The sequence below is a fragment of the Danio aesculapii genome, chromosome 23 (assembly GCF_903798145.1).
Source record: "Danio aesculapii chromosome 23, fDanAes4.1, whole genome shotgun sequence".
NCBI lineage: Eukaryota > Metazoa > Chordata > Actinopteri > Cypriniformes > Danionidae > Danio > Danio aesculapii.
The window spans coordinates 6,534,980-6,548,050 of NC_079457.1; the positions used below are offsets into that span (position 1 = coordinate 6,534,980).

At 33.9% G+C, this 13,071-nt stretch overlaps 1 protein-coding gene across 2 annotated transcripts in view; it reads left to right on the forward strand.

Moving 5' to 3' along the window:
* scube3 (signal peptide, CUB domain, EGF-like 3) overlaps positions 1-13,071 on the forward strand; it is a 272,493-nt gene that overhangs the window by 178,972 nt on the left and 80,450 nt on the right. The window contains exon 7 of one of the 2 annotated variants that reach the window (XM_056448768.1): positions 5,076-5,126. The exons of the other annotated variant lie outside the window; for it this stretch is intronic. Within the exon in view, the coding sequence (XP_056304743.1) occupies positions 5,076-5,126 (51 nt within the window). The remainder of the gene's footprint in view (positions 1-5,075; positions 5,127-13,071) is intronic. 2 annotated transcript variants of the gene reach the window in all.

A 13,071-nucleotide genomic window follows, 5' to 3' on the forward strand; every position in this document is an offset into this window, starting at 1 on the left:
GTGTTTTTCCACATGGGTCCAGGCATCTTCATGTGATCCAACAATCAAACGACAAGCATAAGCCAGAGGATTTGCACGAACATTTCCGCAGAACTAAGACACTTAGCAAACAAAAGGCTTGTGGAGATTCTTAGCCGGAGCGAAATGCTAATCTGAAACAGATGCTCACATCTGGCTGGTACACACCATCCTCCAGCATCATATTGTTTCAAATGTTTGTTTTATAAGCAGTTCAGGGCCTGGTGGTCAAACAGATTTTGTTCTAGTTTGGTGACCTCCACTAAAATGCTTTTTGTTCTCCTTTGTTTTTGTCCTGTTTAACGGTATAAATATGAAAACAATCGTATGGAAATGCAGTGACTTTTGTTTTACAATAAAAAGACATATAACATTATTTAAAAGGAAAACTATTTATTTATTTATTTTTTTTTATTATTTATTTATTTATATTTATTTTAATTAATTAATTTATTTATTTTTAATTATTTTATTTATTTTTAATTATTTATTTTATTTTATTTATTCACTTATTTTTATTTATTTATTAATTAATTAATTTATTTATTTATTTTTATTTTTTTATTTATTTTTATTTTATTATTATTATTTTTTAATTTTATTTATTTATTTATTTATTTTATTTTTTATTTATTTATTTTTTTGTGAGGCAGGCACAGTCTTTGTTTCTCTCTTTCTGCCAGAATTATTTACCCTCCTATGATTTAGTTTCTTTCTTTTTCAAATATTTCCCAAATGATATTTAATAGAGCAGGGAATTTTTTCACAGTATTTCCTATAATATTTTTTCTTCTGTATTTTTTTTTTTACCGTTTTAAGGTCAATACTATTAGCCCCCTGAAACAATATTTTTATTCTTAAGCAATATTATTATTCACAATATTCTCAGAGAAGATTTTTTTTTTTCCAACGTTTTGGAAATCATAACTTGTCATTATGACCTTAACAATTGTTTCATGAATTTTACAACAGAGGTTAACTGACAGCAATCAAGAGTTTGGGCAGGTTAAGGCCCATTTACAATGATACGTTTTAGCATGAAAACGACCCACGTCCACACTGGCATTTCACCCAGCATTTCTGAACAACTCTCCGTCCACACTATACCACCAAAAATACACATTAACTCTGGCATGCACTGCAGCGATGAGAGCTGTGGACGTGGTACTGTTCATCAAGGATCTACCGCTGGATCTCATCTCACTATATTTGTTAAACGGGATATTTAACTCATCTTGTTGTCTATATCTAACAACATATTCAATGTAACTGATATAATATGCTGCAGTGGCCCCTTTAAATACGAGATCAATGTAGCGAATTTTGACGCTCTCGCCACCGGAGCTGAAGGCAGACAGCGTTGTGGCCAGGGCGGCCAGAGCGACCTGTGGCGCTCTCACCGCCTTCAGTGTGAACCAAGCGACAACGAGTCACAGGTAGTAAAGTATTAAGCGTTTCTCCCAAAGTAAGCTCTGTCTAAACCAGGTCCAAGCAAAATCTCAGCAGGTGTCTGTAGCTCCGCTCACTCTCAGCCTTTTTGCCCTTGTATGGTATCCCGCCGTGGGTGAGATGACGCGCGAACAAAATGGCGACGGTTGGCCACGCCTACTTTTAGCTTCATTTGCGCTCTTCAGAAACCTATGGGTGACGTCACGGATGCTACGTCCATATATTTTACAGTCTATGGTGTGAACGCACAGTTAGTAGGTTACCATGGCAAATAATGTAATACAGTTTGGTGTATTTAGCTTCGGTATAGTTTGGATTTTGGCCCTTCATAAGAAAAGGTTTGGGCACCCCTGTGCTAGACAGTCATAATTGCGTTCAGAGAGAGAGAGAGAGAGAGGGAGACATTTGTCAGGTTTTGAGTTGTCAGTATATGCTTTATCAGAACATAATTACAATATCAGAAAATAAGTATATTAAAAAATAGTCAACTTTACACCAAATATTGAAAGTGTTTTCTGCTGTTGCTTCTCATGATGAAAACTTCGTAATAAGAGTGTTCACGTTTATATACTGGAAAACAAGAGACAGCACACTGAGCAAGTGAGTTTTGGCAGTTTGTGTAGAGTTTAAGTGTGAACTCACAGCTCAGGTAAGTGATTGAATACAGTGAGGATGTTTGGCAGTTTATCTCCTTCACTCCTGCTCGTTTCCAGAGTTTACAGTCAAATGTGTGTGTGTCTGCAGTTAAACTCACACTCACTAACATCTGCGTTCACTGCTGATGTCCTGTCCATGCATGAAGAGACTAACACTGTTAGAGCGACACTTAAAAGGACGGTTCACCCAAAAATCTAAATTTCATGCTGGAAGCCTGTGACCATTGACTTTCATGCTATTTATTTTTACAGCTTTCTTCAAAATATCTTCTTTTGTGTTCAACAGAAGACAGAAACCTTTAAATGTTTGGAGCCAATTGAGCCCGAGTAAATCTCAATTTTTGGGTGAACTACCCCTTTGTTTACTTGACTATATTTCAATTAAATCTTAATCATGACAAAATGATATATCCTTGTAGTGACTTCCGAATACATATTTTTCCATATTTTTATAGGGGTGGCTGAGTAGATTTTTCTAAAATTGATCCAGTGACACCCATGCTTCAAATCATGCACAGAAATACTGAACGCCCTTATATGGTTATCAGTGTACCAACCTGGTGGTGATGTTTGGTACTGCACCTAAACGAAATCTTTTAACCTTTTTGATATATCACATTTGGAATATAACTTATTTTTTGGATTTTGTTGTTATTTTTTTATTACTTGAGATATCAACTTCAAATTTGGAATAAAATTTGTATTTTTCTAAAACCATCCTAGTGATGGCCAGGCTTCAAATCATGCACAGAAATACTGAACGCCCTTATATGGTTATCAGTGTACCAACCTGGTGGTGATGTTTGGTACTGCACCTAAACGAAATCTTTTAACCTTTTTGATATATCACATTTGGAATATAACTTATTTTTTGGATTTTGTTGTTATTTTTTTATTACTTGAGATATCAACTTCAAATTTGGAATAAAATTAGGATTTTTCTAAAACCATCCTAGTGATGGCCAGGCTTCAAATCATTCACAGAAATAGTGGACGGCCTTATATGGTCACCAATATGCCAACCTGGTGGTCATGATTGGTACTGCACCTAAATAAATCTTTTAATTTCTTTAATTTACGATATCAAATTTAGAATATAATTCATTCTTTGGATTTTTTTTTTAGTTTGTTTTTGTTGTTTGAGATATCAACTTTAAATTGGGAATATAATTAGTTTGGATTTGTGTTTTTTTGTATTTGAGATAATAACTTCATATTTGGATTATAATTAGTTCTTTGGATTTTTATTTAATTTTATTTTGTTTATATTTGAGATATCAACTTTAAAATAGGATTATAATTAGTTCTTAAGATTTTTATTTTATTTTATTTTGTGTATTTTGAGATATCAACTTCAAATTGGGAGTATAATTAGTTTGGATTTGTGTTTTTTAGTAATCGAGATAACTTCATATTTGGATTATAATTAGTTCTTTGGATTTTTTATTTTATGTTTTTGAGATATCAACTTTAAATTTGTAATACAATTAGTTCTTTGGATTTTCTATTTTATTTTGTGTATTTTTGAGATATCAACTTTAAATTTGTAGTACAATTAGTTCTTTGGATTTTTGATTTAATTTTGTGTATTTTTGAGAGATCAACTTCAAATTTAGAATATAATTTTAGTTTTTCTCAAATCAACCTAGCAACGCCCATGCTTCATACCATGCACAGAAATAATGGACATCCTTATATGGTCACCAACATGCCAAACTGGTGGTCATGATTGGTACTGCACCTAAACTAAATCTTGCAACTTTTTTTTATTAAGTTATCAAATTTTCTGTTTTATTTAGTGTATTTTGGAGATATCAACTTTAAATTTGGAATATAATTAGTTCTTTGGATTTTCTGTTTTAATTAGTATATTTTGGAGATATTAACTTTAAATTTGGAATATAATTAATTCTTTGCATTTTCTAAAGTGTATTTTGGAGATATCAACTTTAAATTTGGAATATAATTAGTTCTTTAAATTTTGGATTTTATTTTGTGTATTTTTGAGATATCAACTCCAAATTTACAATATAATTTAGTTTTTCTCAAATCAACCTAGCAACGCCCATGCTTCAAACCATGCACAGAAATAGTGGACATCCTTATATGGTCACCAACATGCCAACCTGGTGGTCATGTTTGGTACTGCACGTAAACTACATCTTGCAACTTTTTTTATTAAGTTATCAAATTTGGAATATAATTAGTTCTTTGGATTTTCTGTTTTATTTAGTGTATTTTGGAGATATCAACTTTAAATTTGGAATATAATTAGTTCTTTGGATTTTCTGTTTTAATTAGTATATTTTGGAGATATTAACTTTAAATTTGGAATATAATTAATTCTTTGCATTTTCTAAAGTGTATTTTGGAGATATCAACTTTAAATTTGGAATGTAATTAGTTCTTTAAATTTTGGATTTTATTTTGTGTATTTTTGAGATATCAACTCCAAATTTAGAATATAATTTAGTTTTTCTCAAATCAACCTAGCAACGCCCATGCTTCAAACCATGCACAGAAATAGTGGACATCCTTATATGGTCACCAACATGCCAACCTGGTGGTCATGTTTGGTACTGCACGTAAACTACATCTTGCAACTTTTTTATTAAGTTATCAAATTTGGAATATAATTAGTTCTTTGGATTTTTGTATTTATTTTACTTAGATATTTGTTTTTTGTTTTATTTATTTTTTTATTTTTTTTGAGATATCAACATTTATCTTAATTTAAGAATGCTCACATATTTGCTCCCATATTTATATGAGATCATGAATTTTTCTAGCCCAAATTGCTCTTGGTACCTTGAACAAGGGTCTATTTGAGCAGAAAGGCAACCTAAAACATAAATCTGACTGCACAGGCTGTTTTTTACACCTTTAAACGTTTTGAAACTTTTTTAAAATTCAAGACTAAGCCGTGTTTTTGTAATGTGTGTGTGTGTGCAGAGGAAAGGAGTGCCCAACATCAGCCACTGCAGCCACAGCTGTTACCCAATGGTAAATATGTCCATTTCTCTAGCTTGATTCCTATTGGCACCTGCTTTGCTCAGTGGACGTGGTTTTGCTGGAGCTCTTACTAACCTTCACTGCAGCAGTTTCTGGCCTTCTGGCTCCATTCTTGCAGTTTTACTGGCTCTCTTGCATTGTCTGAATGAAAACCTGAGCTTGAAATGAAAATCAGAATGTAAATCTGGCTTGCCTCCTGCTCATCAAGATCTGCTCAGTTTCTTATCAGAAAGCATGTCTAACGAGGGTTTAACTACCTAATTAATTACCTCATTATCTTTATGATGAAGGCAAAATTAGTTGCTTGCTCTTACTTTCTGAGATCCTCTGGAGAGCTTTGTCTGGTACATACTCATCTATTGATCGATCGATTGACTGATTTTATTTATTTAGTCATTATTTATTGATTTATAAGGTAGTTTAAGTATTTTAAAGCTTTTTGTTTTGTAAATATCTACAGAATATAACCAGCATTATTAGAATGTTCTTAAATACACTTTTTAAATATTTTTTCCAGAGTTTTCCCAGTAAATATGAAATAAATACATTTATTTATTGATTTTTAAGGATTTTTGTTTTGTTCAAGTATTTTTTAAAGCTTTTTGTCTTCTAAATATCTACAAAAAATAACCATTATTATAATTTCATTTGTTTTCTTAAATACACTTTTAAATAATTTTTTAAAAAGAGTTTTTCCAGAGTTTTGTCCAGTCAATAAGAAATTATAAAATAAAAACATATTTACACCTAGGGCCGTTTTATATCCAAGTTGATATTTTAGCCACACCATGTTGGTGTTTCGTAACATCTAGTTTTTACGAGGTGGATCGTTGGCCCAAGCTCAACCCCCAACCTGGAGGACCAGGACATACATGTATACAATACGGACAATTTAGATTACTCAATTCACCTATAGCGCATGTCTTTGGACTATGGGGGAAACCGGAGGTACCTACGGAGGAAACCTACGCCAACACGGGGAGAACATGCAAACTCCACACAGAAATGCCAGCTGACCCAGCCGAGGCTCGACCTTCGTGCGCTACTGTGCCACCATATAACAACATATTAACATATATTAATTGATTGCGTTTTTGTAATGTTTGAACATTTAAAAAAAAAATAAATAAATAAAAATTATATATATATATATATATATATATATATATATATTGTTATGCTATTTATAATATTATATTATACATGTTATAATGAATAGAACAAAAATAAAAAAGATTTATAAATTTTATGGTAAATCTGCTTGCAGCAATATTTTATAAATATTTATGTTTAGGGAATTAAATCTACCATTTAGTTTGTTTTTTATGTGTATTTTTTATATATGATATGTGTTAAATACAAATTGAATTAAAAAAATATAAATTTTTAAATAGTTTTAATGTAATGAGTTTTTTTGCAAATATTTATTCAGTAAATGTTTGTAGTATTCTATTTATTTGTCATTTTTTTTTGTGAAAGTGTAAGCGAATGTAGTACTTTCTTAATTTAAAAGAAATGGCTCATGGTAAATCTGATTACAGTAATTTTCTTTAGACCTTTGTCTATATTTATGGAAATTATTATTATTATTATTATTATTATTTTATTTTTAATGTTATTTTTTAAAATAAAGTAAAAAATATATATGTATATTTATGGATGGCATAGTGGGTAGCACTGTCGCCTCACAGCAAGAAGGTCGCTGGTTCTGTGTGAGTTTGCATGTTCTCCACGTGTTGGCGTGAGTTTCTTCCGGGTGCTCCGGTTTCCCCCACAGTCAAAACACATGCACTATAGGAGAACATTTTCCGTAGTGTATATTTGTGAATGAGTGTGTATGGGTGTTTCCCAGTGATGGGTTGCTGCTGGAAGGGCATCCGCTGCATAAAACATTTGCTGGATAAGTTGGTGATTCATTCTGCTGTGGTGACCCCTAAATAATAAAGGGACTAAGCCAAAAAGGAAATGAATGAATGTATATTTAGAATAATTATATATATTTAAATAATGATAGACAGTTGAAGTCAGAATTATTAGCCCCCCTTTGATTTATTTATTTTTTATATATATTTCCCAAATGATGTTTAACAGAGCAAGAAAAATTTCACAGTATTTCTGATAATATTTTTTCTTCTGGAGAAAGTCTTATTTGTTTTATTTCGGCTAGAATAAAAGCAGTTTTTAATTTTTAAAAGCCATTTTAAGGTCAATATTATTAGCCCCTTTAAGCTATATATTTTTTCAATAGTCTACAGAACAAACCATCATAATACAATAACTTGCCTAATTACCCTAACCTGCCTAGTTAACCTAATTAACCTAGTTAAGCCTTTAAATGTCACTTTAAGCTGTATAGAAGTGTCTTGAAAAAATCTAGTCAAATATTATTTACTGTCATCAGGGCAAAGATAAAAGAAATCAGTTATTAGAAATGAGGTATTAAAACTATTATGTTTAGAAATGTGTTGAAAAAATCTTCTCTTCATTAAACAGAAATTGGCGAAAAAAATAAACAGAGGGGCTAATAATTCTGACTTCAACTGTATGTGTATATATAATAAATAATATAATAAATAATATGTATAAATAGATTTTTTTTACTTAAATTACTTTAAAAAAGTAATAATATAGTTTATATTTAACATTTATATTTAATATTATATATAACTAGAATAAAAAGTGTTAATTAAAAAAGTTTATTTATTTATTTATTTAAAAAATTTTACAATGCAGTTGAACTTGCTGTAACACATCACCATATTTCATTCTTCAAAGTACCTCATCACTCACTGAAGGAGTTTTAATAGCTTCAGCTTTTGAGCTCCTGAAGAAGACTGATCTCTTCTGGCACTCAATCTGCGTGTTGGCCGTGGGTGAAACACACAGCCCGTTTATCCGTCCTCAAATAAGCACAAGCCCAAGCAATGTCTTTGTCCTAATACCAAACTCTTACCTTGCTTTATTTCTCTTTCTGTGGGCTCATGCTGTTTAATCGCATTGTTTGCTTTTACCGTGAAGCGGGTTTAATGGGCACCGGTGGGTTTAGACAGCGACCTGTACCAGCAGCTGTCATATTTACCAAATAGCTTCACCTCTGGTGGCTTGTTCTCCGCTCGTTCCAGTCCTTTACTAAATTACTGTGCCAACAATTGCTATTCCTAAGCACCAGCTGGATGCTTTTTTTTTTTTTTTGAGAAAGGTGAAATGGCCAATTTCCTTAAAGGGGGTTCTATTATGCCTCATTTTACAAGATATAAAATAAGTCTCCAATAAGTGTGTTTATGAAGTTTCAGCTTAAAATACTACACAAATATTTTTATAACTCTTTAAAACTGACACTTTTTGATCCAAATTGTGCTGTGTTTTGGTGACTGTCACCTTAAATTCAAATAATATTGTACTCTTTTTTAAAAGAGGGCGGAGCTAAAATGCCTGTGTGTCAGCATAGTGACAGATTCAAAACAAGACTAACGTTATCTCGGTGAAAAACTGAAAATGTCTAAAGAAGTGTCTCAGATGAAGGCAGTCTGGAGACTACTAGTGGTTTAACGGATCTCAAATCTCACGGTTCGGGTCGCACTACGTTTTTTGGGTCACGGATCAGACCATTTTTTGGATCAGCAAAAAAGGGAGGAGACAAATGCAATTTGCTTTCCATTTATACAGAAATATTACTGTAAAAATGGTTTAACAAACAAAATTTAGAACCTGTAATTTTAATAAAAATAAAAATGAAGAAAGAAGCAGCTGAAAAAAGTTAAATATTCAATAGGAGAAGTGATCTTTGCTACTGTTGCTTATAATGCAAACTATACAAATCTAACATCTTGTACAACAGATTTATTTTGAATTAATGATTCAACAATTAACACAAAACGTCATGTTTCATTACAGGTGGATGATTTATGAAAACCTATTCAGTGACATCATTTTGATGGTTGTTTTGTCACCACCTGTTGGTTACACAATGTAATTGCTACAACATTCACCAGCGTCAAGTTCCATTAATAGGGATGTAACGATTTATCGTGGTAGGATTTATTGCGATGCAAAAATGTCACAATATGCATCGTGGCGTTATGACGATTTTATTACGATATGACGTCCGTTTCTCTTATTAGTGAGCTGCTGTCACATGTGAGTTCGGATTGCTTGATCTAGCAGCAGTAACAATGCCAGGTCAAGATGAGTGGAGTTGAAATACAGGATGGCCCATCCTCTCAAAGTTGGACGTCTGGCAACATTTTGGTTTTACAGACATTGCTTTAGACCCGTCCGCTTTTTGACACGCATACTGGGTCAAACACAACCGAAGTCTTCACATTGTTTTACATACTTTGCTCAGCGACATGCATACCTCCTAATGGTGTTAAAAGAGTCACATACTGTGTTTACAAGGTACAATTCACCCAAAAATGTCATTTCTGTCTTCATGTAATTATGTATTCACGGCCGCAAAATAACACTTGACGTGCGCTAACTGAGCTGTTACTTAATGATAGACGCGCGCGCGTCTGCTTTAGTGAACAGAACCTCCATAGGCTGTGAATAACAGGTAATAAAGTTGTAAATAACTTTCAGTTTGTGGCATAGAGTGATCGTTAGAGAGCCGCACGTGAAGTATGAACAGCACTTAGCAGTGAAAATGAAACCGAAAGCGTGCACGTCATTTAATGATCATATCGCATTTTAGAGTTATGATTACGACAAATGTCTGATTTTACTAGTGAATTAATGGTCTAATAATATTGTTAATGACAGATTGCAAGCATGTCTCAAACATAATAATACAACTTCAGAATTATGAATAGCTGTATTCTGATGTCGTCACTTTACTGTGCATTAATGACCAGGACAAATTTAAAGTCTGTTCAAGTCCATTATTCAAAGTCTATTCAAAATTTAGGCATTTTAACCAACAGTAGACCTACACATAATATTATTGTTGTTTTACCATAAGTCTGAGAAATAACAATAATAACAGCCTGAGCCTACTCATATTCACCTTTATTTTACGTCTACAGAATCGTGAGAAAATTTACTTGAATAGAATGCAATGTTTGCACCTTTACTTAAATTTTCCTTCATTTTGTTATTTTCTTAAAGAACAACAAAAAGAAACAAAAGAAATGCATTGAAAATTGTTTACTTGGTAATTTTTTTAATAAATCTTTTATTTGCATTTCAGTTTTAATTTTTATTTCAAATATCGTGATACATATCGAATCGTGAACATTATATCGTGATACACATTGTATCGTGAGCCGAGTGTATCGTTACACCCCTATCCATTAAACAGTGATTTTAATCTTTACCATAAACATCAGTGTTTATTTCTGAACTATAACCTGTTCTCCCAGTACTTTTGTGTTATTTAATTGTTTGTAGCGAACTGAAAAAGTGTAAAAACTGAATCTCTCGATCAAACACAGATTTGAATGCAGCACTTCGAAGGATTAATAAACATATGCGAATCATTATCATTTATTTTTAATGCAGGTTTGAACTAATATCACGATCTTTTAATGATTAATCGTGCAGCTTTTTACTAAATGCATCAATGCAGGCTAAACGAACAGTGACAGAAAATACTAAGACACTAATACAGGCATGGGCAAACTCGATCCTCGAGGGCCGGTGTTCCTGCAGAGTTTTGCTTATCAAACTTATCAAACACACCTGAACACCCTAATTAGTGTCTTCAAGGTCACTAGAAAGCTACAAGCAGGTGTGTTTGATTAGGGTTGGTGCAAAACTATGCAGGACACCGGCCCTCCAGGATCGAGTTTGCCCATCCCTGCACTAATACTAACCTAAGAAGGCATTTAGGTCCCACCACAACTTTTCCATCCTCATTATATTTTACGGGGAAGCCAAAATACTTTCATACACACGATTTGTATGACTCAGGAGGCGATCTCTCTGCAATTGTTATAAATGTTGGATTAACCTACAAGTTCAAAAACGTTATTAATCTGCGGGTCACGTGTGTTTCAAACTGTGGGTTGTTATCCGTTCAGGATCAACTGTGATCCGTTACACCCCTAGAGACTACAGTCAGGTTTCACACGGTCCTGGAAAACCTGGAAAAGTCATGAAAATTGGTTTAACAAATATCTGTGTACTTGTGAATTTTGTTTTACAGTGCATTGTGTTCTGCATCCTGATTGGCTGTAGACCATTGTCAGTCAATCTCCTCCGTGTCTTCTGTACAGTACAGAATGGTTCAGCTTGCTAAATTAACATAAATCTTTTATAGCTAGCAGTGTGAGTTCCAACAAGGAAGCAAAAAGGGTTTGTAACTGTCCGCAGCAAGACCATCATAAAGGGGGTCACACACCGGATACGAAGCAACATCATGCATTTTAGAATTGTAAACATAGGTTTATATCAGGGTACGCACACTGGCACCTCAAGTCGGCGGCTATCTGCGGTGCCCAGCTATGACTTCTTATTTCTGCCGCGCCACAGAGCGCCATTATACTTTCTTTTTAAATCACATGCGACTGTGTGCATCCGGTGTGTGTTACTCCCAACTGTCATGTGTGCGGTGCATCCGGTGGGCAACCCCCTTAAGGATGTAGTCTGCTTTAGCTTTGTGGATCAGTGAATGCAGGATAAAGAACATTACGCCGGATGCCATCATTATCCGCACGAAAGCTGAAAAGCTTTATGAACCTTTTGCTGACAGCGATGAATGTTTGCGCCGGACAACAGGTTTTGATCTTTAGTTTCATTCGATAATACTGGAGTTAGTTTCCTATGAAAGTTTGAACTTTGAGAGTGTTTAAGTGTGAAAGTGTCAATTAGGGGTGTCAAAATAAATTGTTTCTTCGGAGCACCGCGATGCAGACGCGGACGATTCGGTATCGGTTCAGTAATAATCATAACCGGTTATTATGTACTGACGTCATTTATCTCATATGTGCTATGTCGCGGTAGCTTACTATGGCGAGGGGTGGCGAGCGCGAGTATTTGGAATGCTCCAACCATGCGCTCCAACTACTTAAAAACCCAGAAACTGCACAATTTGCGTGTGTGTTTGCTGGAGAGCCTTTCACTGACACTTACAGCAGAAGTGCCTATTTCATTTCTATTGAGAGAATGGAAGTAAACTCCATTTCTCTCTCTCTCTCTCTCTCTCTCTCTCTCTCTCTCTCTCTCTCTCTCTCTCTATGGCCCATTTGACCTGCTGGCGTCACTTTTCCTCTCCTCTCGGTTGTTTTACAGTGATACGAGCGCGTGTCTGCAGTTTTCTCCATGCATCTATCATGGATCAGCTGTGATCGCCGCTGCCGTTTATCAGTGTTTAAACTAGGCTTTACTCATCTGTGAAGAGCCCAAGCACGTAGAGCCAATCGCAGCTCTTTCAGTTGATCGTGTTACCAATCAAATGAGTGTAAGAAAGCACTTGTTGCTAGACAGGACTCAGAAAGCGAGCGGGATATTTGTATGTGTTTATTTGCTATAAATGCTCATGTTGTTAAAAGGTACAGTTTATATCTGACTGTTTGTATTAAATGACAAAATTTTATTACAAATAGTATAAATATATTCATAGATTTTAATACAAGAATTGCTGTGCTGTGAAGTAAAATATAAAACTGTAAGGAAAGCATCGTCAATGCACCGAGATGTCGAATTGAACCGAATCGATGGCACGATTATCGTAACTGAACCGTGAGACCAGTGTAGATTCACACCTCTAGTGTCAATGCCTGTCTGAGAAAAGTGTATAAAGTGTGTAGTGAGGGGTTTACAGCCTTAAAACGTCTATATTAATGGTAAACATAAAGCGGATTACTTCGCCTATTGCGGTTATTTTGAAAACTTAATGAGGGACAACTGTATATTTGAGATGGTATTATTGGGTCAATTTTAAATAGCTTTCACCATTCACCATAATTCAAGAAATATTTTGAGTATGGTGTTCAGA